This window comes from Marmota monax, unplaced genomic scaffold, assembly GCF_021218885.2.
Source record: "Marmota monax isolate L192 unplaced genomic scaffold, Marmota_monax_Labrador192_F-V1.1 WCK01_AAM20220418_F8-fsc00311, whole genome shotgun sequence".
Classification (NCBI taxonomy): domain Eukaryota; kingdom Metazoa; phylum Chordata; class Mammalia; order Rodentia; family Sciuridae; genus Marmota; species Marmota monax.
In genome coordinates, this window is record NW_026694601.1 from 365,851 (window position 1) to 391,303 (window position 25,453).

The window sequence follows — 25,453 nt, forward strand, 5'->3', positions numbered from 1 at the left end:
GTACTTCATCAATTGAAATAAGTTATTGCAAACTCATGTGACTGATAAGACCAAGTCTTGAGGACTATGACCTCAGCTGCCATTTATGCAGCAGGTAGAAGATGCCAGGCCTTTCATACACGTGGGCTTGTGTTAGTGTCACGATGGCTACTGCCAGGTAGGTCTATAACTTGGAGATGAAGTCAACCCGGGTTTCCAGATAAATTGTGGCTGTGAATTAGGTCTGACTCAGGCTTCCCTAGGTCAGGAAGGTATGAGGGGCGGGGGCGCGTTCGCAAGTCAAATTCGCTCTGGGTGTCTATGAGCAAAGGCCAGAAGCGCGGTCCAGGTAGACCTTTTGGACCCAGCCCGGCAGGTGCATGCCCTCAGACGGAGTGGGTGGGGGCCCCGTCCAGCGGGCAGGCTGGGTGTAGGCAGGTGCAGCCCGCCCGACTCTGGCAGACCGGCGCAGCGCCCCCTGGGCCTGCAGGTTGGCAAGAGGCGGGGGCGCGCGCAGAGCGGCGGGGGCGCGCTGGGCTGCGAGGCCTGCGCGCTGGGCTGCGGGAGACATGCGGCGGGCTAGGAGCGCTGTGGCTACCAAACCGCGCGGGCAGAAGCGGTCGGGTGCCTCCGGGACCCCAGTGGTCGCCTCCTCGGGTCCCAGCAACAGCCGGGCACGGCGCTCCGCGAGCAAAGCCGGGAGCGGGAGTCCGGCAGCCACCAGACAGCCGTCGGCGAAGCGGCGGCCGAAGCCTTCGCTGCCGCGGGCCCAGGAGGCGGGCCCGGAGGAGCCGCCGCCGCCGCCGCCGGCTGAGCAGGCGTTGCTCCCGACGCCACCGCCGCCTCCGCCGACCCCCGCGACCCCGACGTCCTCGGTGTCCACGCTGGACCTGGGCGAGCAGCGGGAGCGCTGGGAGACGTTCCAGAAACGTCAGAAGCTGAGCTTCGAGGGCGCCGCCAAACTCCTGCTGGACACCTTGTGAGTGAGTGCGTGCGGGCTGGGCCGGGCGGACGGCAGTGGGCTCCACGCTGACGCCCCTGGGCTTAGAGTCGGGCTGGCGCAGATCGCCTCCCTGCCAGCGTGCGGGCTGCAGGCACCTTTCCGCTGTGCGTCTGCCACGTAACGGCGCCGACGCACCCCCGGGTATAGCGGTGGGTTTGGCCCTAATTCTAAGGGCCTACCGGGATAGAGAGGGTCTTTGTTAGAGCCCGCGCTTGGCTTTCTTGGTTGGCATACAAAGGGTCTCTCCTGGCCACCAGCGTCGTGCTCGGGACGTTGTGTTGAAGGGTGCGAGGGACCTTTCCCCGTGACTAGGATATAAACCTCACGATTTCTCTTATACCCGAACTCCTTTGTTATTATTATTATTATTTGCATTAACACATGTGTTTTTGGAGGGTGGACAAGAGGGAAAAAGCAGAGGGAGGGAGAGAAGCGTTAACGGCTCGCGAGCCCACTGGGGAGCGAACTCCCGTTATTGTTCCAGCAGGCCTGCGGAGGAGGGGGTGGGGGCGGGGACTGTTGATCCCTGAGAGAAGTGCGCGCAAAGCAGGGCCCCGGAGGTTGGCGGCAGGGTTCGAGGCTTAGTGTCCTCCAACAAAAGGGGCTCCCTGGTGGCTTTCTGACCATTCCGCTTCCCCATCTCTACTTGTGAAAGAAAAAAACCGCCATCATTTTAGCTGGAGAAAGGAGCATCTCGGTGGTCCATGATGTAGGAAAGAGACATTATTCTATCAAGGATTGCCATCTTCTCCAAATGGGATGTAAAAACCCTTGTGCTTTAGAGGCATTTTTAACATCCTAACGATATATATATCAGTGCCATTTTTAAAAATGAATTGAACAATCTGGGAACTGAGACTGAGTAACCTAACAATTGTGGAACAACTTTAGGATTATTCCAAAAGAAAATGTCATTGTTCCAGAAGAAATTCCCATAGTTTTGGTGCATCTTCGCAGAGACTACTTATTTATTTATTTATTTATTTATTTTTTGTGTGTGCGCTTCACTTTTTCATCTATCGTCTGGGGATATAAATTGAACATTTAAAAAAAAGATTTATCCATCAAACATTTTTTGAGCCACTTGCTACTGGTGGGTATAGGGATATAAAGAGCCTTAGAAATGTAAAACTCAAATTTGAGATTTTTTTTTTTTGGTTAATCCTACACCAAACTGAAAAAGATATTAAAATATTGACATAAAAGACTAAATGTTTTTCATCCATCAGATTGGTATGAGCATGTACTTTATTTTTAAGTCATTAATTTTGTGCAAAAGTGTATAAAACGTGGTTTTTATTAAAATATTGAGTAGAAAAAGTTGGAGGGAATATGTAGTAAATAGTGGATCCCTTTTGCTGTAAAGATTACAGGAGACTTTTCATTTTGAATGCCATCAAATATGGTGGTTTGGGTTTTTTACAATAACCATTATGTATATGCAAGTAGAAATTGAAATACATTAACTTCTAAAGAAACGTGAAAAAACTGTTGTTGCAATCATATAATGGTAATTAAAGCTGCAGTGAGCTCTTTCTGTGATTATTGCTTAAAAGGTTCAGTGAAATATTTTCTCATTCACTGTTGATAAGAGTATCAGTCCTTTTGGAAAGTGATTTCGTATTTTATTCATCTTAATGTTCAGTTGTAGCTTATGTTTTTAAAGGATCAAATTGTATGTAATGTGTTTATAGTTATATAAAAAGTCATGTTTATGAAAGATCCTGGAGAAGAGAGCAGAATTATAAGAGCCTTTGTTATTGTCCCAGAAGACTTTTCTGAACCACCAGATCCAGTTTGGTGCCCTGTCTTGCTTTTCTGAAGCAGCCTATATGATCTTGATTACAATCATAATTAAATATTATTTGGACAATTTGTTTTGATTTGCTTAAGGTTGGTAAAGGCAGCAACTATGTTGGCTGTGTTTTGTGTATTGCTCTCTCTTTGACTCATAAAAAGTTTTATTAGCCATTTGAATAAAAATGTTGGGGTGGTGAAATTAGGCTTCTTTCTTTTCCCTCTACTTTCTGAATTCTAGAAATATTTTTTTAGTTTAATAAATTTAAGAAACAGCACAAAGAGCTGTGGACAAAGGCACTGAATCCATTCTTTTATAAAATTGACTGTGCCTCCTTAAAAAGCAGATATGCATTTCTTTGTCCTGTAGAAAAGACTTTTGTTCTATCTTGCCTTTCTTTCAACAACAAAAAGAGAGAGTGCACAGGAGCCATGCCATAAGGCCCCTGCCAGACTATTCAGAAATTCTTTATCTTTTGATTTTTGTTTCATTTAGTGAATACCAGGGCCTGGTGAAGCACACAGGAGGCTGCCACTGTGGAGCAGTTCGTTTTGAAGTTTGGGCCTCAGCAGACTTACATATCTTTGATTGCAAGTGAGTATTTTCTTTACCTAAATTGGCTTAAAAGAACTTAAGAGTAAAAATGCAGTGGTTTTTTTTTTTTTTTTTTCAGAATAATTTGGGGAGTTGTGTATATAACATTGGTCATGAGCTGGTAATGTTGAAGTCAGCTGGTGGGTACATAAAGGTTCATTGTTTTATTCTTTATTTTTAGGTATGGCTTGAAATTTTCAATAATAAAAAATGTTAGAGAAGAGGCTAAAAATAATAGCCTGTTTGTGTGTATGAGAGAGCAGGATAGAGAGAGAGAATGTTCAGGAGCTTGTGTGTGCCACAGATTTCCCACAGCACAGCCCCAGGTGACACAGAACAGGTTTCTCAGGGCTTGTGGCTGAGAATCACCCTTCAGATTGATATTGTTGATGATTTGGGAGTGATTAGCTGAAAATGAATCCGTCTGGACACTGTGTAAAAAGCCTTGGGCAGAGTCTTTTATAGGAGTCAAGAGTTGGGGAGAGATGGAATATACACCTGCAAATTCCACATGCGCTGGACCTCTGTTCTTGGGATGAGGCAGATGGTACCACCAGGATGTGTAGAGGGCCTGCTTCTTAGCACCTTCTCTGTCATTATAATAGAGCAAGACAACAGGCTCTGGCTTCTGGACCAGTCATTGGCATTACCTAATTATTCAACAGTATCCTGTTCTTTTTGACTCTGAATGGTACCTAAATGGTTTATGAATAATCAATACTGTGGAATTACTCAAATGGACTAACAGAGTCCAGATCTGGAAAGAAGCATTGAGGAATAATTCGTTATAGAATCCTGTACTAAGTCAGAATTTTTAAGAGGTGGCTTAAAAGATTCAGGGTATAGCTCAGTAGTGGAGTGCCTGCTTAGTATTTGCAAGGCCATGGTTCACTGTCCCCAGCATGCACACACACACAACATATATTCCCAAAGAGACACACATATGGTGGGCTAAAAAGATGGGATTTTGATTTAATTTCCAATTTGGTATTTTTGGGGACCTGTTTTACTTGAAGCTAGATTTACTCTCTGGTATGGAGATGAGGAAAAAGCAAAACCTAAGCTTCCATGTCTGTTTTTGAAGCATAAGTTTAGAGCAATGTCTGAAATTTGCTTTTTTAAATGTTTTTAAAATCCAATGTTTTCTTTCACTCTAGTGATCTAGGGGGTGAGTGTCCTGTTAGTCCTGGATTTTTGAATGGGACATGGCTTCTACTGCTAGGTTTGGGGCAGGCAGGCTCCACTGCTACACAAAGCAGAGGCACCAGGTGGCCAGTCCATCTGCCTCAGCTCCCTCCTTCCTGGGTAATGCTGAAAGGGGTATTCCCTTTGAGGTCAGATGGTTCTTTAAACATATCAGGCTGGGCTTCTTGGGCACACAGGATGCAGATGGCTGTTCACAGTCTGGAATTTACTCTTTCTTATTGTAGCTGCAGCATTTGCAAGAAGAAGCAGAATAGACACTTCATTGTTCCAGCTTCTCGCTTCAAGCTCCTGAAGGTTAGTGCTTTTATAATAAGAGTAGGGTAAGGGAGGGCAGTATCCATGTGTGATGATTTGTGAACTCCAACTTCTAGCACACCCTCTATAGAGTGGGAGGGGCAGGGAGCATAGCAGGGCTTCTCAGGGGCTTCGGTTTCCCTTTTAATCCAGGTTTTATGTTTACTTTTTAAAGATAATGTTATTTTTGCCCCCTTCCTTTTTTTTTTTTTTTTTAATGGTACTGGCAGTTAAACCCAGTGCCACACGTGGGCTGGGCAGGCACCCTACCACTGTGCCATCTCCCCAGCCCCCTTTGATTTAAAAAGGCATATTTGATCTTATTGTGGAAATATTTTCAAATTCAGAGACTCAAAAAAATAAATTTGTTGGGAGTGGTGGCACGTGCCCATAATCCTATTACTCAGGAGGCTAAGGCAGAGGATGCAGCCTCAGCAACTTAGCCAGACCCTGCCTCAAAAAATAAAAAGCAGCTGGGCATAGTGGTGCATGCCTTTCAGTGAATTTAGAGGTTGAGGCAGAAGGATCAGTTTTAGGGAAGCCTTGGCAACTTAGACTGTGGCTTAAAATTAGTGAAAAAGGGCTAGGTTAAAGCACCCCTGGTTTTCCCCCCTAGTACTATAAAGAATATGCAAGCCAGTAAATGAATAAAGTAAGCTGGAGACATAACTCAGTGGTAAGTACCCCAGTATTACAGAAATAAGTTAATTAATCAGTTAAAATCAAAGATAACCATAGTTAATATTTTGGTGCATATCCTTGTGCATTATTTTCTATGCAAATAAATTCATCTAAATATATTATCATGTTTTTATCAAAGTATGACTTTACCATTCATTCTTTTTTTATATTTATTTTTTAGTTGTAGTTGGACACATTACCTTTATTTTATTTATTTTTATGTGGTGCTGAGGATTGAACCCCCACATGTGCCAGGCGAGTGCTTTACCACTGAGCTACAACCCCAGTCCACAAGTTTACTATTCATTCTATAACCATTTTTGTCATTTTCTAATGAAAAACTTACCATGATTTTATTACTTTTATTTTGAGGAATTTTTTTGCACTTGGTACAGAATTAGCAAGGTAGAAGAAAATATGTGTGTACGCAGTGAAAAGTCACCCTCCACTGTTCCACAGGCCCCAGTCTCCACTCACTGTCATCCACTTCTTAATTGACTTCTCCCATGATTCCTGTATTTGCAGCCCTGGACTTGAAGGTCTTCTTCAGGTTTTTGTTTTATTTTCCTCAAATTATAAACATCACTGTAATGAACTTCTCTGAGGATAAATATTTGACAATTTAGAATCTTTTTCTTTGGGATCAATTTCCTTAGAAATAAAAAAAATCTCTGGGTCAGAAAATCCAAAATTATAAAAGGCTTTTACCACTTCCTAAGTAATGTGGGTGGGGCAGGGCTTTAAGTCCATTCTCCATTCTTACTTCTCCTATCATGGTCTCTGGGAGTTTTGCTGTAAGACTGTCTCCTTTACTAGACTGCAAGTGTCTCCAAGGCAAGTACAGACTTTTTTGTGTGTCTGACCCAGTTCTTGGCCAGGTGGGCTTGGCACTGAGTGGGCTGTCACTGAATTCACAAGGATGGTCTTGAGTCCTGGTTAGTGAGATTACATTCAAAATGTGCAAGGCCATTCATTTTTCTTCTTCCTCCTTTTTTTCTTTTTTTTACTTTTTATTTGAGATAGGTCTCGCCATGTTGCCCAGGCTGGCCTCAAACTCCTGGGCTCTAGCAATCCTGTCTCCTGAGTGGCTAGGATTATAGGTGTGCATCACTATGTGCTTGTCTTTGCCTGCCCTGTAACCCTTGAGTGACACCTTTCTTTGTGTGGGGTATCTGGTGACAGGGAGGTACTCCAGGTGGGCAGCATTCTTGTTCTTCATCTTTCCTTTACCTATAGAAGAGCACAAATGTGTGTCTATAGCCTTCTGGCAGCTATGGTCCCCCCTCAGTTTTTTTCCTCAAGCATCCATTATAGCTGGTTCTAAATATACCACCAGGGGCAGCCCTGTGCTCCTTGGTCGGGAATTGATGTTTAGGAAGATTCTTCTTTGGATCTACTTGACCACATGTCTTCCTGGTGCTCTAGGACACTATTTGCTTCTTCTGTTCCACCCCATCAGAGGATCAATTTTCTGCTTTTTAACATTTTTTTAAAAAGTAAATACAAAATGTATTTATTCAGATATTTACAGGAGCCTGGTGCAGTGGTGCACACCTGTAATCCCAGCAGCTCTGAAGACTGAAGCAAGGAGGATCAGGAGTTCAAAGCCAGCCTCAGAAAAAAAGCAAGGAATTAAGCAACTCAGACCCTGTCTCTAAATAAAATACACAATAGGGCTGCAATGTGGCTCAGTGGTCGAAAGCCCCAAGTTCAATCCCTGGTATGCCTACACCCAAAATCAAATATTTATGGGGCACTGTTCTGAAACATACCAGTTAACATGACAGACAGGACCCTTGTGCTGGAGTTTACATTCTGCAGGTGGGGAGATCAATAAAATGCTGTTGCAAAGAGTTAAAGTGGAGCAATCTGATAGAAGAAATGGATGGCTACTTTAGCTTGGTTAGGAAAGGTCCCTTTGAGGTGTTCGATCACATGATAAAGACAGTGGAGGGTCATGGGCAAAAGTGTTCTAGGCAAAGGGGACAGCCTGTACCAAGGGCTTGAGCTTAGCATGTTAGGGAGCTGAACAATGGCCATTGTGACTGGTGGGCAGTAATTAGGGTATGAGTGGGGGAAAGTGGCCCTGGGTTCAATCCCCAGTACAACAACAAACAAACATACAAAAAACTCTAGGATTACAGGCGTGCGACACTGCAACCGGCTTCACTCCCTGTCACTCCCTGACTTCTACAAGGCATTCTGTCTTACAGTGGGTCAGGAAAGGCTGAAGGCTGGGTTATTCCTATGAGAGGCCATGAGCTGTCACTTTCCAGAGTGACATATCCCCAAGCTTCCTGAAGAAGCTTCCAATCTTTTGTGGGAGTTGGGACCTGTCCTCATACTGCTGAGAGCCCTACAAAAAGGCTACCCCCATTGAGCCTTTTAAAAGATTTATTTTTTAAATGACTTAAGAAATTTTTTTATAAAAAGACTATTTGTTTGTTATAGGGAGCAGAGAGCATAACAACTTACACATTCAATACACACAAAGCCCAGCATACCTTCTGCAAGAAATGTGGTGTTCAGAGCTTCTACACTCCCCGCTCCAACCCTGGCGGCTTTGGTGAGTACAGGGGATGGTTTGCAAACTCTGGGGATGCCGAGAGGCCCAGGGTACTTGAGGTTCAAGCGCTTGGACAGGTGGGCACTAGCTTATTTAGTGTGCCTTCTACCTGGCTAGGTGCTTTCACAGGTGTTAGAACAGAGCTCTTTAGCAGAGCTCTTTGCAAATGGTAGCATCTAAGACTGGTTCTGGTCAAATATTTCATTCCCATATGGCAAAGTCTTTGTTACAGTCCAGCCAAGATTCTATTCTTTGCTGATTCAGAGCTCTGTGCTTCAGGGGCCAACACTGACAAGTACAGAGAGGGCCCATGGGGAGATGGGTCTGTGGAGTCAGGGGAGAGGCCTTGCAGTAACGACAGGGAGTGGAGGCAAGAATGAGGACCATTGTTAATATCACTTTAAATTTTTTTTGAGGGCTTGGGGTGTACTGCAGTGCACGTGCAAGGCCCCAGCACAAAAATTAAGATTATAAAATCCTGTGTGTTCAAAAAACAATCAAGAGAATCTCCAAGGCTGTTTTTGGGTCCTGCTTAGGTCTGGAGAAAATTTCTAAGAGTGCTACAAAGTTAAAACCAACCCTTAGACAGTTTCTTAGAAAAATGCCATTTTCAGTTAGAATGAGGAGAAACTAGAGATTGAAGATGTACCTATACAACCTCTGTGACCAGAACTGTCACCTGCCTTATGTGGAAGGAGGAGAAGGGCAGTACGTCACTCTAGCACCTTTGTACCCTGTTTCTGCAGCAGTTCCCGTGAGACTCCTTCCTCCCTACCTATGGAATAGGATAGTTTATTTTTTATTTTTTATTTTTTTTTATTGGTTGTTCAAAACATTACAAAGCTCATGATATATCATCTTTCATACATTTGACTCAATTGGGTTATGAACTCCCATTTTCACCCCAAATACAAATTGCAGAATCACATTGGTTACACACTCACATTTTTACATAATGGCATATTAGTGACTGTTGTATTCTGCTACCTTTCCTTTCCCCTGCTATCCCCCCTCCCCTCCCCTCCCATCATCCCTCTCTACTTCATCTGCTGTTGTTCAATTCTCTCCCTTGTTTCCCCCCCCTTTCCCCTCACATCCTCTTCTATGTAATTTTGTGTAACATTGAGGGTCTCCTACCATTTCCATATGCTTTCCCTTCTCTCTCCCTTTCTCTCCCCCCACTCGTCTTTGTTTAATGTTAATCTTTTCCTCATGCTCTTCCTCCCTGTTCTTTCTTAGTTGCTCTCTTTATATCAAAGAAGACATTTGGCATTTGTTTTTTAAGGATTGGCTAGCTTCGCTTAGCATAATCTGCTCTAATGCCAGGAATAGGATAGTTTTGAAAAGTATAAAATCCTGTAGAAATTGGAAGGTACTTCAGCTTTATTTTTTGGATACTGGGGATTGAACCCAGGGGTGTTCTACCACTGAGTTACATCCCCAGCCTTTTTTTTTTTTTAATTTTGAGACAAGATCTTACTAAATTGCCCTTGAATTTGTAATCCTCCTGCCTTAGCCTCCCAGGTCTCTGGGATTATAGGACTGTGCTACCATGCCTGGTGGGAGGTATAATCCTTAGAAAGCTAATTTAGCTAATCAGAGGAAAAGCCTGAGAATTCTTCAGGTGACAGTCAAGAGACTGCACTAAGCCTGAGCCTTTCTACTATTTCTTTTTCTCAGTTTGGTTTTGAATGATGTCCAGTCTTGGCCATCATTGGTTCAAGGAATTTGATATCCTGTCTGGCTGTTAAGGACTATAAGCCAGAAAGCTGTGATCAGAGTAGTCTTATAAACTTACACTGCAAGCTGGAGGGTATCACTCAGATATATGGTGTGTAGGACAGTGAATGCTTCAGATAGGGATTTATTTAAGATCCAGTAGTGGGCTGGGGATGTGGCTCAAGCTGTAGCGTGCTTGCCTGGCATGCGCGGAGCGCTGGGTTCGATCCTCAGCACCACATAAAAATAAAATAAAGATGTTGTGTCCACTGAAAACTAAAAAACACAAAAACAACAACAAAAAACCCAGTAGTCTCTGGTTTCGCGCATATTGGGACCTCTCTTTTAAGTGCCATTTCCCCTAGGAATTGCCCCACACTGCCTGGATGAAGGCACCGTGCGGAGTGTCATCACTGAGGAATTCAATGGCAGCAATTGGGAGAAGGCCATGAAGGAGCACAAGACCATCAAGAACATGTCTAAAGAGTGAGCTTCTGCTTCTGCCTTCCTGCAAAGGAGGAAAGAGTGGGGCCAGCAGCTCTCTGGCCCCTGGGGCCCTTCAGTGGGTGCCTTTGATGTGGCTGATCCCAGGCTGGTGGCCTGTGGTCACCTTGGTTTCTCTAGTTTGCTCTAGCTACCAGTTTCTTTAGGCAGCTCTTTGTCCTTCCTCAGCCCGATTTTGATGTAGACTAGTTGACCCTTTTCCTTCTTTTCCCCAACTTTTGTGTGATCTTTTGGAAAATAAATATTTTTAACATTAGTGAAGTCACTGTGGTTCCTCATTTCATTTGTACTTTGATTTTTACTCCTGAGGCCATTCACTGAACAGCACCTATTGAGCACTGTCAAGATGGCTTGTAACTGAAATAGGAAGAGAAGACATATGAACAGTGACTACAACTAGAAGATTGTGCATGACTATGTTCATGTGAACTATGAAGGTACAGATCTAGGAGTTCAAAAGAGGGTTAGTACGGGAAGACTTGGAGGAGGTAGAGTGTAAGTCAGTCACAATTTTTTTTTTTTTTTTTTTTTTTTAGTTGTAGATGGCTATAATACCTTTAGTTTTAATTTATTTATCCTTATGTGGTGCTGAGGATGGAACCTAAGGGCTCAAATGTGCTAGGCAAGCACTCTACCACTGAGCTATAGCTCCAGCCCCAGTCACATTGTTTTTTGAAGGTGAATCAGCTTCTAAACTTTTTTCTTTCTTTAATAGTGGTAAAGTACACATAAAGTAAAATGAATCATCTTAAACATTTTTATAATTCAGTAGTGTTAAATACATTCACATTGTTGTTCATTACCATCACGAATCTCCAGAACTCTCTTTATTTTATTCCTTAGTTGCAGTTGGACACAATACCTTTATTTCACTTATTTTTTTATGTGGTACTGAGGATCAAACCCAGAGTCTCACACATTCAAGGTGAGTGCTCCACTGCTGAGCCACAACCCCAGCTCCCTTCATAACTCTTTATCTTGTAAAACTGAAACTCTGTTCCCATTAAACAATTTTTTCCATTAAACAGTTTTATTCCATTTTATCTAGGAAAGATAGAGGGGAGAAGGAACTGTAAATGGAGGTACAGCAAGTATAGAAGTCAGAATGGACAGTCTTTGTTTTAGTCTCAGGAACATGGGCTTTTGTGTGTGTGTGTGTGTGTGAGAGAGAGAGAGAGAGAGAGAGAACCCAGGGGAGCTCTACCACTGAGCTCCATCTCCAATCCTTGTCATTTTTTATTTTGAGACAGGGCCTGGCCTCGAATTTGTGATCCTTCTCTATACTCTGTGCTCTGCCATGTGTATTTTTAAAATTATGCCAATACATATGCCCTCATCAAATGTTATATGGCATTGTATAGTATGGGTATATTTCCACTTTTTAAAAAAAATTTCAAAAATTTTTATTTATTATTTTGGTTAGAGATGCACACAATACCTCTGTATTTTATTTGTTTTTATGTGGTGCTGGGGATGGAACCCCGTGTTAACCCATTGCCTCAGTGTGCTATGCCAAGTGCTATACTACTAAGCCACAACCACAACCCCTAGTTTATCTTTTTTTTTTTTTAAAGAGAGAGAGAGAGAGAGAGAGAGAGAGAATTTTAATATTTATTGTTTAGTTTTCGGCAGACACAACATCTTTTTATGTGGTGCTGAGGATCGAACCCGGGCCGCACGCATGCCAGGCGAGTGCGCTACCGCTGGAGCCACATCCCCAGCCCTTATCTTTTTTTTTTAATGGAAATTTTGTTGCCTTTTTTTTTTTTTTTAAATATTATACAGTGTTGATGAATATCCTTTTACATGTTTTGTGTATGTGGCTTTTATCTGAGAATATAGATGTGGAATTGCTGGATTGAAGGATATGTATATTTTAAATACTAAAAAACTTCTAAACTTCCTTCAAAGTGTATATTCTGTATGCAAGATCATCAACCTTTAATATAGCAGAGTGACCTCACTGACAGCTTATGTTATCAGTCTTTTTAACTGTGACCACTCTTGGGCAAAAAAGTTTATTTTTAAAATTCCCAACACTGTGATTACCTGTGAGTACCATTTTGGGGTTTAGGGCCATTTTTTATTTTCTGTCCTGTCAGTTACTTGATTGTGTCCTTTGTCCATTTTTCTTTGGGTTATTTTTTGATACATTTATTTAAAAAATTAAATAAGGGATTAATTATATTAATAAATTAATTTTTGGATAATTCTCATATTTTGCAGATATTATCTGTAGCTTATTCTTTTTAGGGTTAAAATTTTTTTAAAAAATATTTTTTAGTTATAGATGGACACAATGTCTTTATTTTTATGTGGTGCTGAGGACCAAACCCAGGGCCTCACACATTCGAGGCAAGAACTCTACCACTGAGCTACAACCCCAGCCCCAGGGTTCAAATTTTTAAAAGTATTTATGTTTGTGGTACTGGGGAATGACCCCAAGGGTGCACTGAATATCCCCAGTCCCCTTTTACATGTTTTATTTCGAGACAGGGTTTCACTATGTTGCTGAGGCTGACTTCAAATTTGCAATCTCTTAACCTCAGCCATGAATTAACATATGTGTGCTGCTGCACCTGGTGGGTTTTAATTTTATTTTTTAAAAATATTTTTAGTTGTAGATGAACGCAATACTTTTATTTATTTTTATGTGGTGCTGAGGATTGAACCCAGGGCCTCACACGTGCTAGGCGAGCGCTCTACCACTGAGCCCCAGCCCCCAGGTTTTAATTTTTGATGGAGCCAAATTTATGCATATTTTCCCTCCCCTGTCTTTCAAACCTGTGACTTTATGATTCATTTCTTGTTTGAGACTCCCTTCTTTACTGAAACCTGTACTTACCTGTACTTTCTTCTGATAACTTTCAAAACTTTTTTTTATTTCAAAAACATATAGTTCTTTATCTTGTTGGGAGGGGATAGGTTTTTTTTTTCCTTTAAATTTCACCAAAGGTATGAGAAAGAGGTTAATAACTGGTTTATCAACACTTTTGTTGGCTAATCCATTCATTCCTCATTGATTTAAAATGTTGCATTTACTAGGTACAAAATTAGCAGCAGGAAAATCATAAATTAGAGGGTGGCCTCAGCAATTTAGTGAGACCCTGGTTCAAAATAAAAAAGGTCTGGGGATATAGCCCCCCCCCCAAAAAAAAAAGTCACATTTAGTTTTTTTTCCCTGGACTCTTCATTTGTTTGTTTCATCATCTCTTTTTCTATAGTTCTACAAATACCAAATTGTTTTAAACTCTTAAGCTTTATAATGTACTTTAAATAATCTGAGAGGGTAAATCCCCCCATATTATTCATTCTTATGCATTTTTGTACTCCAGATGAATTTTTTTTTTTTTAGATGTCACTAGACCTTTATTTTATTTATATGAGGTGCTGAGAATCGAACTCAGGGCCTCACACTTGCTAGGCAAGTTGTCTACCACTGAGCCACAACCCCAGCCCTCCAGATTTTATTTATTTATTTACTTACTTATTTGGTATTGGGGATTGAACATAGGGGTACTTAAAGAAACTATCCCTGCCCCATGCCTTTTTTTTTTTTTTTTTTTTTTGTACCAGGGATTGAACTCAGGGGAACTCACTCACTGAGCTACATCCCCAGCTCTATTTTATTTAGAGATAGGGTCTCAGTGAGTTGTTTAGTGCCTCACTTTTGCTGAGACTGGCTTTGAACTCTTGATTCTCCTGCCTCAGTCTCCTAAACTGCTGGGATTACAAGTGTGCGCTCTGCGCCTGGCATCTCCAGCCCTTTTTATTTTTTATTTTGAGACAGGGTCTTGATGAGTTGCTGATGCTGGCTTTGAACTTGTGATTCTCCTGCCTCAGCCTCCAGAGTTTCTGGGATCACAGATGTGTGCAACCAAGACCAACCAGATTAATTTTAGAATTAGCAATTCAAGTAAGATATAAAATCAAGTTGAATTTCAAATTTCTGGACTCAAGTGATACTCTTGCTTCAGCCTTTCAGGTAACTGGGACTATAGGCTTGGCTTTTGATTATAAGCATATTAAATTTATAAATAATTTGGGAAAGAATAGGATTTATGGTACTCCGTCTTTTTTGTATTCAGTTGACATATAATTGTACTGTTTATGGGGTACAGTGTGATATTTCAATATGTATACACAAATGTGTAATGATCAAAGCAGGGTAATTAGCATATCTAGCACCTTAAATATTTATCACTTATTTGGGAAGAACATTCAAAATCCTCTCTTCTAGCCAGCTATGATGGTGCATCCTTGTAAACCCAGCTACTCAACTTGGAAGGCTGAGGCAGGAGGAAGTGCAATTTTGAGGTTCGCATGGGCAATTTAGTGAGACCCAGTCTAAAAATAAACAGTTGGTGCATGCCTGTAATCCCAGTGGCTCTCAAGGCTGAAGCAGGAGGATCAAAGCCAGCCTCAACAAAACTGAGGTGCTAAGCAACTCAGTGAGAACCTGTCTCTAAATAAAATACAAAACAGGGCTGGGGATGTGGCTCACTGGTTGAGTGCCCCTGAGTTCAATCCCTGGTAAAATAAATAATAGTAATAAAAAAATAATTTTAAAAAATAAAAAGGGGTGGGGGTGTAGCTCAGGGATAAAGCCCCTGGGTTCAATCCAAAACAAAACACAAACCCAAAACCTCTCTAAATTATTGTTAGCTATACTATAGCTAACCTACTGTAGTGTAGAACACTAGAACTTATTCTGTCAACCTTTTATCTATTAACTAACCTCTGCACTTACCCTGTTATTCCACCACTGGCTCTCATATCAGTTTGAAATGTGGCACATATCACCAGTTGGTTTGTTGTTCTGTTTCTTGGATAAGTTTTATGCTACTCTCCATCCAGATAGTACAGTTTAACCCTAGCAATCTTATTTTATATATATATATATATATATTTAGTTGTAGATGAACACAGTTCCTTATTTATTTATTTATTTATATGTAGTGCTGAGGATTGAACCCAGTGCCTCACACATGCTAGGCAAGCACTTTACCACTGAGCCACATCCCCAGCACCTGCAATCTTATTTTTTTGTTTGTCCAAATGGGATCTTGTCTTTACAGGGTTTTTTTGGTAAAGACAAGATTTTCTTTTTCTTTTTCGCACTTGATTATTGCTGGTAGAAAGGAATGCTATTATTCTTGGCATTTTTTTTTTTTTTAAATACTTTAGTAGAGCACATGCTAGGCAACCTCTTTACCACCGAGCTATACTCGCAGCCCTTGCTATAATGAACTTATTTAGGTCACCTTGATGAATTTCTAAGCTAGCCTGCCGAAACTATCCCTCTGCAGTGGGACAGTTTGGCCAGTGAGTCAGACACTACTATTGGTCCCATAAGTGGAAATTGTCTTACTTTAAGTCTCCTTAGCCACCATCAAGTGGAAATTTCCTGCTTGTTTAGAAGGAAGAATTTGATACCAGCCAAGAGGAGCTCTGACTAAGACAGTAAGTAGGGATGTTGCATGCCTTGGGTAGCATCCTAGCTGCCCTGGAGTGAGTCCTTGCCTGGAGAACAAGCCAAATGGAGGCCTCCACCCATGTGGTGCCCCTCTCTCCTCTCTTTTCCCAGAAACTGCCTTTCCTATGATATTCCTACACATGCCCCATTGAGGAATTTGGAGACTTGTTTGTTCCAACTTTTTTTTTTTTTTCCTTCTGAATTCATAAAGGAAGGAAACAAGGACTATAAGAACTTCTGAGGTCAGATTCATCTAGCTATAGTTGGTGGAAGTCCAAGTGCTGAGATTCTTTCAGGTCCCTTTCCTGAAAAGGAAATCAACCTCCATTTCTTTAAACCTCAAGGTACAAAGGTCAGTGCTTACGTTTCTGAGTGATGAAAAGCTCAAGGAATATCTGTTGACTCTCTGTTCTGCCATTCTTGGGGCAGGAGGAGCAGGACAAAGTTCCAGGTTATATGATGATTCTAATTTCAGGTTAACATAAAAGATATTCCACCTTTTAAAAAATTTTTATTTAGTTGTAGATGGACACGATATCTTTATTTTATTTATTTTTAAGCAGGGCTGAGGATCTAACCCAGTGCCTCACATGTTCTAGGTAGGTGTTTTACAACTTAACTACACACCCCCGCCCCAATTTTCCAGGTTTTGCTGTTTCCTGGGGTTACCTTCCATTCAATAATATCATATGATTATTTCCATCAACTTGACCCAAAACCTCAAGAGAACTAACACTGGCAATTCTGAGCTTATAAGTTCTGACTTTTTATAGATAACTAGAATTCTTGCCCTTGTGACCTCACTTCTCTGAAACTTCTTAGATTTCTCCCAGGTGGAACTTAGTAAAACTGTGTGTCATTCAGCTTTTAATTGCTGGTCACTTAATTTCAAAATCATGATCATATTTTCAGCATGGATAGGAATCTCATTGGCAGGATAAGGCTGCAGGTGGTACACACAAGGGTCAGCAATCTCAAAGTTCAGAGGGATAGTTCTATTCAAATGGATTTTTCAGTTTTTGTCTTAATTTCTGTATTTTGGCTGCTACTGAAGTAGAATAGTGTTTCATGTGTTTTGGCCAAATGGCCAAAAAGGTTTCCTCTTTTGTGAATTTTCCATCCTTAATCCTTGGTGTGTGTGTGAGTGTGTTGAGGGGCAGGTACTAGGGATTGAACCCAGGGGTGCTTTATCACTGAGCTACATCCTTAGCTGTTTTTGAGACAGGGTCTCTATGTTCCCCAGGCTGGCCTTGAACTTGGGATCTTTTTGCCTCAGCCTCTGGAGTAGCTGGGATTATAGGCGTTCACCAACAAGGCCTTAAACTGTTCTTATTTGAGGACATTTGTTAAGGATATTAGTACAGCTACTACATGTTACTATATTTTTTTAAAAAAACATTGTCTCAGTGGCAGAGAGTTTGCCTAGCATCAAGGTTCTAGGTTCACTCCCCAGCACCCCCCCCCTCCCCCCAAATAAAGCTTCACTGTGAAATCTCCTTTCCTTCACCTTTATGGATTTGCAGCCTGGCTTGGTAAGGTCAATCATATTCCAAGTATGTGTGTGTGTGCATTTAGTCTTCAGAATTTCTTAAATGATATTTTAGTTTTTATAGTGTTTATCCATAAGTTTTAATTCATCTAGAATGTATTTTGGTATATGCTATGATGTTGGGAGTCTTTACTTCTTTCCCAGTGCATGGCCAACCATCTTGACATCATTTTCTCCAATGAATTGAAATGTCACTTTTATCATGTAGTTTTCTCACACAATTTGTTTCTGGATTTTTCTCTTCGATTCAACATCTATTTACTCTTGGGCCTATATTTTACTGTTTTAACTGCAATGGCTTTATATGTTTTAATATATAGAAAGACAGGCCTCACATTACTGTCCTTTTTATTATTTATATTCTGACTATTCTTGGATAGTTCTTTTTTGAATATATTTTTATTTTATATTAAAATTTATTTTCATTTATTTTATGGTACTATGGATCAAACCCAGGACCTTGTGCATAGAAAACTGCTCCAGTTCATATAAAAAACATGACCAGAGGCAAGTGCTCTACAGCTAAGCCATATTCCCATCCCAAAGTAACTTTTTTTTTCTTTTTCTTTTTGGTGGTACTTGGGATGAAACCCAGGACCTTATATTTACCACTGAGGTAAATCTTTAAGTACTGAGGAAACATCAAACTGTTTTACACAGCAGCTGTACCACTTTACATTCCCATCAGCAAGTATGAAGGCTCCAGTTTTTTTTAACATCTTTTTTTTTTTTTTGGTACCAGGGATTGAACTCAGGGACTGTACCACTGAGTCACATCCCAGCCCTATTATTTTTTTAAATTATTATTATTATTTTTTAGTTACATATGGACATAAAATACCTTTATTTTATTTTAATGTGGTGCTAAGGATCAAATCTGGTGCCTCACATTTGCAAGGCAAGTGCTCTACCACTTAGCCACAACCCCAGCCCTATTATGTACATTTTATTTACAGACAGGGTCTGAGTTGCTTAGTGCCTTGCTTTTGCTAAGGCTGGCTTTGATCCTCCTGCCTCAGCCTCCTGTCCCACTGGGATTACAGGATTACGCCTGGCTCACATATTCACCAACACTTATTTTCCTTTTAAAATTATATCTTAGTGGGTGTCAAATAGATTCTTATGGAGGTTTTGATTTGTATTCTCTTAGTAACTAGTGATGTTCTTGTGCTTGTTGGGTATCTATATATCTTCTTTGGAGAAATGTAATTTAAGTCCTTTACCTACCTAAAATTTTATTGTTGTTGTTTAGTTGCAAGATTGCTTTGCATAATCTGGATACAAGACCTTTGTCAGATAGATATAAGATTTGAAATATTTTCTCCCATTTCGCTTTCATGATAGTGTCCTTTGATGTACACAAATTTCATTTTTTTTTCTTTTGTTGCTTGTGCTTTTAGTGTTATATTTAGACAGATTTTAGCATTAGCTAAAATCGACCTTTAGTATTATATTTAGGAAACCACTGTCTATTACAAGGTCAGAAAGATCTATAACTATGTTATTTTTATGTTTTCTAAGACAGACTTTAGCATGAGCTAAAGTCGACCTTTAGTATTATATTTAGGAAACCACTGTCTATTACAAGGTCAGAAAGATCTATAACTATGTTATCTCTTAAAAGTTGTACAGTTTTGGGGTTGGGGATGTGGCTCAAGCGGTAGCGCGTTCGCCTGGCATGCGTGCGGCCCGAGTTTGATCCTCAGCACCACATAGAAACAAAGATGTTGTGTTTGCCGAAAAACTGAAAAAAAAATATATTAAAAATTCTCTCTCTCTCTCTCTCTCTAATTAAAAAAAAGAGTTGTACAGTTAAAAAATGACTGAAATTTTAATAGTAATTGTAAAATTAATATAAATCTTCCTTAGGCTAAGGGTGTAGCTCAGCCTAGCATATGTGAGGCCTTGGGTTGGATCCTCAGGACCACAACAAACAAACTAACCAACCAAACTTGTATTTTTATGCTGAAGTTATTTCTTGATTTAAGTTCTTGACATTCCATTTTCATTTCTGTCAAGTAATACCCAATATAAGAAATCTAAAATTCTCTCATTTATTATAGACTTTATTAGTATTTCTTGCGTTTCTAACACAGTTGTCTTTTCTTTTTTTCTTTCTTTTTTTGTGTGTGTGTGGTGCTGGGGATTGAAGCTAGGGCCTTGTGCATGTAAGGCAAGCACTCTACCAACTGAGCTGTATCCCCAGCCCCCACAGTTGTCTTTTCTAATACTTATACCAGTTTTTTATTTTTCTGTGTCCCTTTATCAGCTTGATCCTTCAAAACATATGGATATTTTTCTTTGAAAAATGAAATAAGCCAACACATGGAAACTCTAATTAAGGAAAAGAGAAAAAAAAAAGTATAGTTATTGAGAAAAGAATGGATAAATAGCCATAAAAGTGAAAATTCTACCTTGAGTTAGTTTTAATATGCTGGATTTTGGTAGGGTCTTTTATATATATATATATATATATATATATATATATATATATATATATATAGATAGATAGATAGATTGATTTTTTTTTTTTCCTCCTATTTTTCTTAGGAGTTGTTATCAGGAATAATGGCTGCATCTTGTCATCTTTCAGCATCTATTAAGTACACAAATATAGTTTTTCTTTTTAACTTGCTGATATAATGAATTACTTTAATGGATTTCCCTAAGTAGAACCATTCTTGCATTCCTGGAATAATACCCTACTTGATTGTAGAGTAGTGATTCTTTTGTTGCATTGTTGGATTCAATTTGCTAATCTTTTATATTTTTGCATCCATATTCACAATAAAATTGTCAGTTTTCTCTTTTTTTTGTGGTAATTCATGTTTTATCTAAGAATTGGAGGAACTGTCTATTTTATGCTTTAAACAGTAGTAAAACCATCTGGGCTAGGAACATCTTATAATTGGTAAATCTATTACAATTGCCTTCCTAATTTCTCCAGTGGCTGTTGGCTCTGTTCTTTTTTATCTTTTTTTTGTTGTTGTTGTTGGTACTGGGGATTGAACTCGGGGGTACTCACTACTGAGCCACATCCCCAGACCTATTTTGTATTTTATTTATTTATTTAAAAATAGTTTTGTCATAATCTCTTTTTTAAGTACTAGGGAATTGAACTAATGGATGCTCAACTACTGATCCACATCCCCAGCACCCCCACCTTATTTATTTTGAGACAGTCTCACTAAGCTGCTGAGAGCCTAGCTGAGTTGCTGAGGCTGGCTTTGAACTTGTGATCCTCCTGCCTCAGCCTCCTGAGCTGCTGTGATTTGGGAGTCTGCTAGCATGCCAACTCATAATCTATGCTATTGGTGTGTCCGAAGTTTATTTAATGAACCCTTAATTGAGAGACCTTTGAACCAGTTCAGTATTTTACTATTAGAAATAGTGTTTTGGGGCTGGGGATGTGGCTCAAGTGGTAGTGCGCTTGCCTAGCATGCGAGAGGCACTGGGTTTGATTCTCAGCACCACATAAAAACCAAATAAAGATATTGTGTCCACCTAAAACTAAAAAATAAATTTAAAAAGAGAGAAATAAATAGTGTTTTGGGGCTGGGGTTGTAGGTCAGTGGTAGAGCATTTGCCTAGCATGTGTGAGGCACTGCGTTCAATCCTCTGCCCCTAAAATAAAGATATTGTGTTCATCTACAATTTAAAAAATGTATAAAAAAAGAAGTAGCGGTTCAATGTCTATTTTGACATACCTCTTTAGTCATGTGGAGTAAATCTATAGTATAAATTCATGGATATGGTAATACTGGATCAAAGCGTATGGAATTTTGGGGCTGGGTTTGTGGCTTAGTGGTAGAGTACTTGCCTAGCACTGGATTCGAGCCTCAGCACCACATAAAAATAAAGATACTGTGTCTATCTACAACTAAAAATATTTTTTTAAAAAAGTGTATATAATTTTTCTAGAAATTACCAAATGGTCCTCCATAATTTTATACATCCACCAGCAATGTAAAAACAGCTAGCTTTTCTTTAATTAATCGGATTTTTTATGTGTGACATTATACTGGCTATACAAATTATTTTGGCTTCACATTGTATCAAAAGTATTTCTCTTGGGGCTGGGGTTGTGGCTCAGCTGTAGAGCACTCACCTAGCATGTGTGAGGCCCTGGGTTTGATCCTCAGTACCATATAAAAATAAATAAAAATAAAGATATTTTAAAAAAAGTATCTCTCACATCAAAACTATTCATAGGGCTGGGTGTGGTGGCACATGCCTATAATCCAAGCAGCTTGAGAGTCTAAGGCAGAATGATTGTTAATTCAAATCAGCTTCAGGAACTTAGCGAGGTCTTAAATCATTCAGTGAGACCCCTGTCTTTAAATAAAGTATAAAAAAGTGGGGCTGGGATTGTGGCTCAGTGGTAGAGCACTTGCCTAGCATGTGTGAGGCATTGGGTTCAATCCTCAACACCATATAAAAATAAATTAATTAATAAAATAAAGGTATATTAAAAATAAAAGGTCCATCAACATCTAAAGAAAAAAAAAAGGGGCTGTGGATGTGGCTCACTAGTTAAGTACCACTGGGTTTATTCCCCAGTATGCCCCACACCTGCCCCAAAAACCCTATTCATAGAAGGGTGAGGTGGCACACACCTGTAATCCAAGCAACTTGGGAAGACTGAAGCAGTTTGAGGCTAGCCTCCAGCAACTTAGGGATACCCTTTCTCAAAATAAAAAATAACAAGGGCTGGGGATGTACCAAAACAAAACAATACTTATTCATAAACAACAATGAATCTTTTATAACTGTAAATGTCCACTGTTGAAAGATGACCTTCCTAGTTAGTATTTACCTATGGATTTAGATATCAAATATATATCTACTTATATATTTGCATGTTATATATTTGTATATTCATTTAATAAAAATGAGATTCCTAACTTGCTTTAAAATTTTTAATATATTATGAACATTTTCTTTGTTATAAAACTATTACATCACTGGATTTTTCCAGTACTGCTATTGTAAGTAATAGTATGATGATCTTTGTGTGTGTCATTTTCACTTTCTAAGTATTTCCTTGGATCAGAAAGGAAAGACTAGTTTAGTGTTTGTCTTCCTAGTAGCAAGACAGAGGTCACCCCCTGCCACCACATTCCAGCCAATGTTAGTAGCTTGCTTTTAGTCATACTTTTATGTGGAAGATTTTAGGAGATATTGACAAATTTTCAGTGGACAAATCACACAACCAGATTTGCTTTTTCAATTTCAGCTTCAGGGCCTAATAGTTCTGTCAGTCTCATGTGGTCTTAGGAGGCATATAAAATAATGGTGACATTGAGTAAAGTGGTACAAGTTGGGTGGAGAGTCTAAACAAGCAGATCTCCAACCTGTTGCTATGCAGGGAGCAATTCCCCGGTTTTATGTTGCAGGTTGGGGATACTCACTGGGCAGGCAAAGCACACCAGGATCTTTTGTCTCAGGACTTTTATGTATGTTAGTCCTTATGCTTAATGCCTACTTGATTATTTCTCAGAAAAACAACAGCAGCTAATCTTTCCTGGCACCGAGAGCTAGATTCTTTGTTATGTACCCTAAGACATCCTTTTGTTCAGTTCTCTGAAGTTAAACCATTATTCAGATGAGAGAATTGAGATAGAGAATCTTGTGTCTTGTCATAGTTATGTTGCTTGTCTTCTGGCTTCAAACCTAGAGTCACTTGCCGCTCTCTTCACAACTAAGTTTCCCTGTCTCAAGCCACTTTTCTGGACCATGGGTTGAACTTTGCCTATAGCTTACAAGCCAATCCTCTCAGAAAGTTTTATTTGTTGAATCATTTAAAGACATCAGGTTCTTAAGTGTTTTTTTTAAAGTTCCAGATTTATCTTCCTATTTCCTACTTCTCCCAAGACTGAGCTGAGATATTCAGTTATAAGTGTTTGAGAGTCAGGCTCAGGCAGTCTGTTCTGCATACAACAGAGCCCATAACTGTGAAGGACACTTGGGTGCATCAATCCATGATTGTCATGTTAAATAGAGGATGATTTCTCCAGCTCCGATAAAAAGGTAAACCAGCCAGAAAAAAATTTAGGGAATTATGGTTGAACTAATTCAATAGACTGTAATATTTGTGTGTGTGTGTGTGTGTGTGCGCGCGCGCGCGTACACGTGCTATTCTTTTTTGGTACTGGGAATTGAACCCAGGGGTACTTTACCACTGAGCTACATCCTCAGTTCTTTTTTATTTTATATTTTTGAGATAGTCTTGTTAAGTTGCTGAGGCTGACCTTGAACTTGGGATCCTCCTGCCTCAGCCTCCCAAATTGCTGGGATTATAGGTGTGCATCACTGCACCTGGCTCATGTATTTTCAGTAAATCTATGATTTGGACATGTCTCCTGGCATCCATGTGTTAGACATATGGTTCCCAATGCATTAGTGTTAAGAGGTAGGATCTCTGGGAGAGGACTGGGTCATTTACAGATTAATGAATTATCATGGGAGTAGTTTTGTTATAGAAATAAGCACTTTGGCTAACTTGCTCTGTCTTGCCATGTGATGCCCGCTGCCTTATTATGATCAGGAAGCTCTTCATTAAATGTCAAGCAGAAGCCTGTGTCTTGCTCCCAGCTTCCAGAATCAAGAGTTAAATAAACCTCAGTTCTTTATAAATTACTCAATCTGTGGTATTCATTTATACCAACCCAAAACTAAGACAGCCTACTTCAGAAGCAATTAAAGATCCTACCTGTAAGTGTTTTTAGTACATTCTGCATTCATTTGTGATAACAGCAATTTGTCTGGGCTCTGTGCTAGGTGTTTGACATACGCTTTGTCATTATGCAAATTATTTTTCACAAGAATTTGTATTGTCCTTGGGTTGGTTTGTTTTCAGTTCTTCATTCCACCCTGACCCCCTCACCAGAGGAAGAAGCCAGAGTTTGGGTAGCCCATTGGCCAACAGGGTCTCCCTTTGCAGAGGCACTTAGCTGGGAACTCCTTTGACTCAGGAAGATAAGCCATCTCCAAGCAGGCCCCTTGTCTTCCTGATCTACTTTTCTCCTTTGTTCCTTAGATCTGAAAACTCTTCAAAGCCTCAGAGGAAGTGCAGTGAGTTGATTCTCATGTACCTGGAGAAGAGAATATAGAGGCGGCGGAACCAGAGGAGTTGGCTTCTATGGCAGTACATGGCTCTCTAGAAGAATCAAAGGGGACCAGTTATGGACATTTGATCTGGAGCTATTTCTATTACTCTCAGAGTTGTTTCCTCATCTGAAATCCCTCCTCCCACTAATATACTTTGTGCTATAGCATTATTTGGTTTCGTTCTATAGCCCATGAACCACTCTGGATTGACCTTCCCTTCTCATCTCCTACTTACTTCATTGTGATTAAAGCAGATGATGCTAAGGGTACCTAAAGCACTTAACTATTGGCACAACAGTCTACAATCATCATCTCAATGTGAATAACCGTGTTATTCTAATAATAGTATGTACTATTATTATTGCTTTTTTCCCCCAGTAAATAGATGAGGACACTCATTAATCTCAAATAGCTAGTAGGTAGCAGAGCCGAGATTCAAACCCAGAGCCATCTGATGGACTCTAGAGCCTCATTTTGCTCTGCTACCTTACCTATACAACACAAACAGAGGTGTCCGAGGGGAAGCAGGCTAGAATGCTATGCCCAGACTTCTCTGAATTAGGTAAACTGGAAGACATAATCACTATTGGGAAAAAAAAAGGGAAGGTACACAGGTATGGGTTAGTCTTCCCACCTAACAGAGGAAATGTATATTTTCTTGTTATTTGGACCTAGTACAGTTCCATTTTTAAACAGATCATGGTAACTGGTTTAACTATGTAGGACATATATATAAAAAATTGCTATTGTTCTCTAAGTACCATAACTTAACTAAGTTAATATTATTGCAAACCTTTATGTAAACCTTAATGTAAATGTAAATATTTATTGTCAGAATATATGTGGTTTTAGAGCTGTAAACTTACTTGTGATAATCATGATTTGGATGGTAAAGGGAATCGGAATAGAACTATCTCACTATACAATCTAGGAAAAATGTTACATAGTATTTTTTCCACAGCAAACACAATGAA

At 39.9% G+C, this 25,453-nt stretch overlaps 2 protein-coding genes across 7 annotated transcripts in view; one reads left to right on the top strand and one right to left on the bottom strand.

Annotated features, from left to right (window-relative positions):
- The window catches only part of Pigl (phosphatidylinositol glycan anchor biosynthesis class L), a 116,487-nt gene that overhangs the window by 1,992 nt on the left and 89,042 nt on the right, over window positions 1-25,453 (bottom strand). For 2 of the 5 annotated variants that reach the window (XM_046422086.2, XM_046422082.2), the window contains one exon: window positions 11,088-24,528. The exons of 1 other annotated variant lie outside the window; for it this stretch is intronic. In XM_046422086.2, the coding sequence (XP_046278042.1) occupies window positions 24,509-24,528 (20 nt within the window). In that variant the 3' untranslated portion in view covers window positions 11,088-24,508. Of the gene's footprint in view, window positions 1-3,810; window positions 6,786-11,087; window positions 24,529-25,453 lie in introns of those variants that run through there. 2 more of the 5 variants (XM_046422085.2, XM_046422083.2) reach the window with 2 other exon arrangements.
- Cenpv (centromere protein V) lies at window positions 493-24,646 on the top strand. 2 transcript variants are annotated; one of them, XM_058572011.1, is made up of 5 exons: window positions 493-958; window positions 3,276-3,374; window positions 4,805-4,874; window positions 8,007-8,121; window positions 24,409-24,646. In XM_058572011.1, the coding sequence occupies exons 1-5, from the start codon at window positions 549-551 to the stop codon at window positions 24,450-24,452; spliced, it is 738 nt and encodes a 245-aa protein (XP_058427994.1). In that variant the 5' UTR covers window positions 493-548; the 3' UTR covers window positions 24,453-24,646. The 2 variants fall into 2 exon arrangements, with proteins under 2 accessions (XP_058427994.1, XP_046278037.1); XM_046422081.1 differs by lacking the exon at window positions 24,409-24,646 and adding an exon at window positions 10,206-10,600 and having other exon boundaries at window positions 500-958.

Excerpts from the sequence above, each read along its gene's own strand:
- Cenpv (XM_046422081.1), top strand. The coding sequence starts at position 549 with ATGCGGCGGGCTAGGAGCGCTGTGGCTACCAAACCGCGCGGGCAGAAG. Across the intron at positions 959-3,275 it reads AAACTCCTGCTGGACACCTT|TGAATACCAGGGCCTGGTGA; the intron begins GTGAGTGAGTGC and ends TGTTTCATTTAG. Across the intron at positions 8,122-10,205 it reads CTCCAACCCTGGCGGCTTTG|GAATTGCCCCACACTGCCTG; the intron begins GTGAGTACAGGG and ends CATTTCCCCTAG.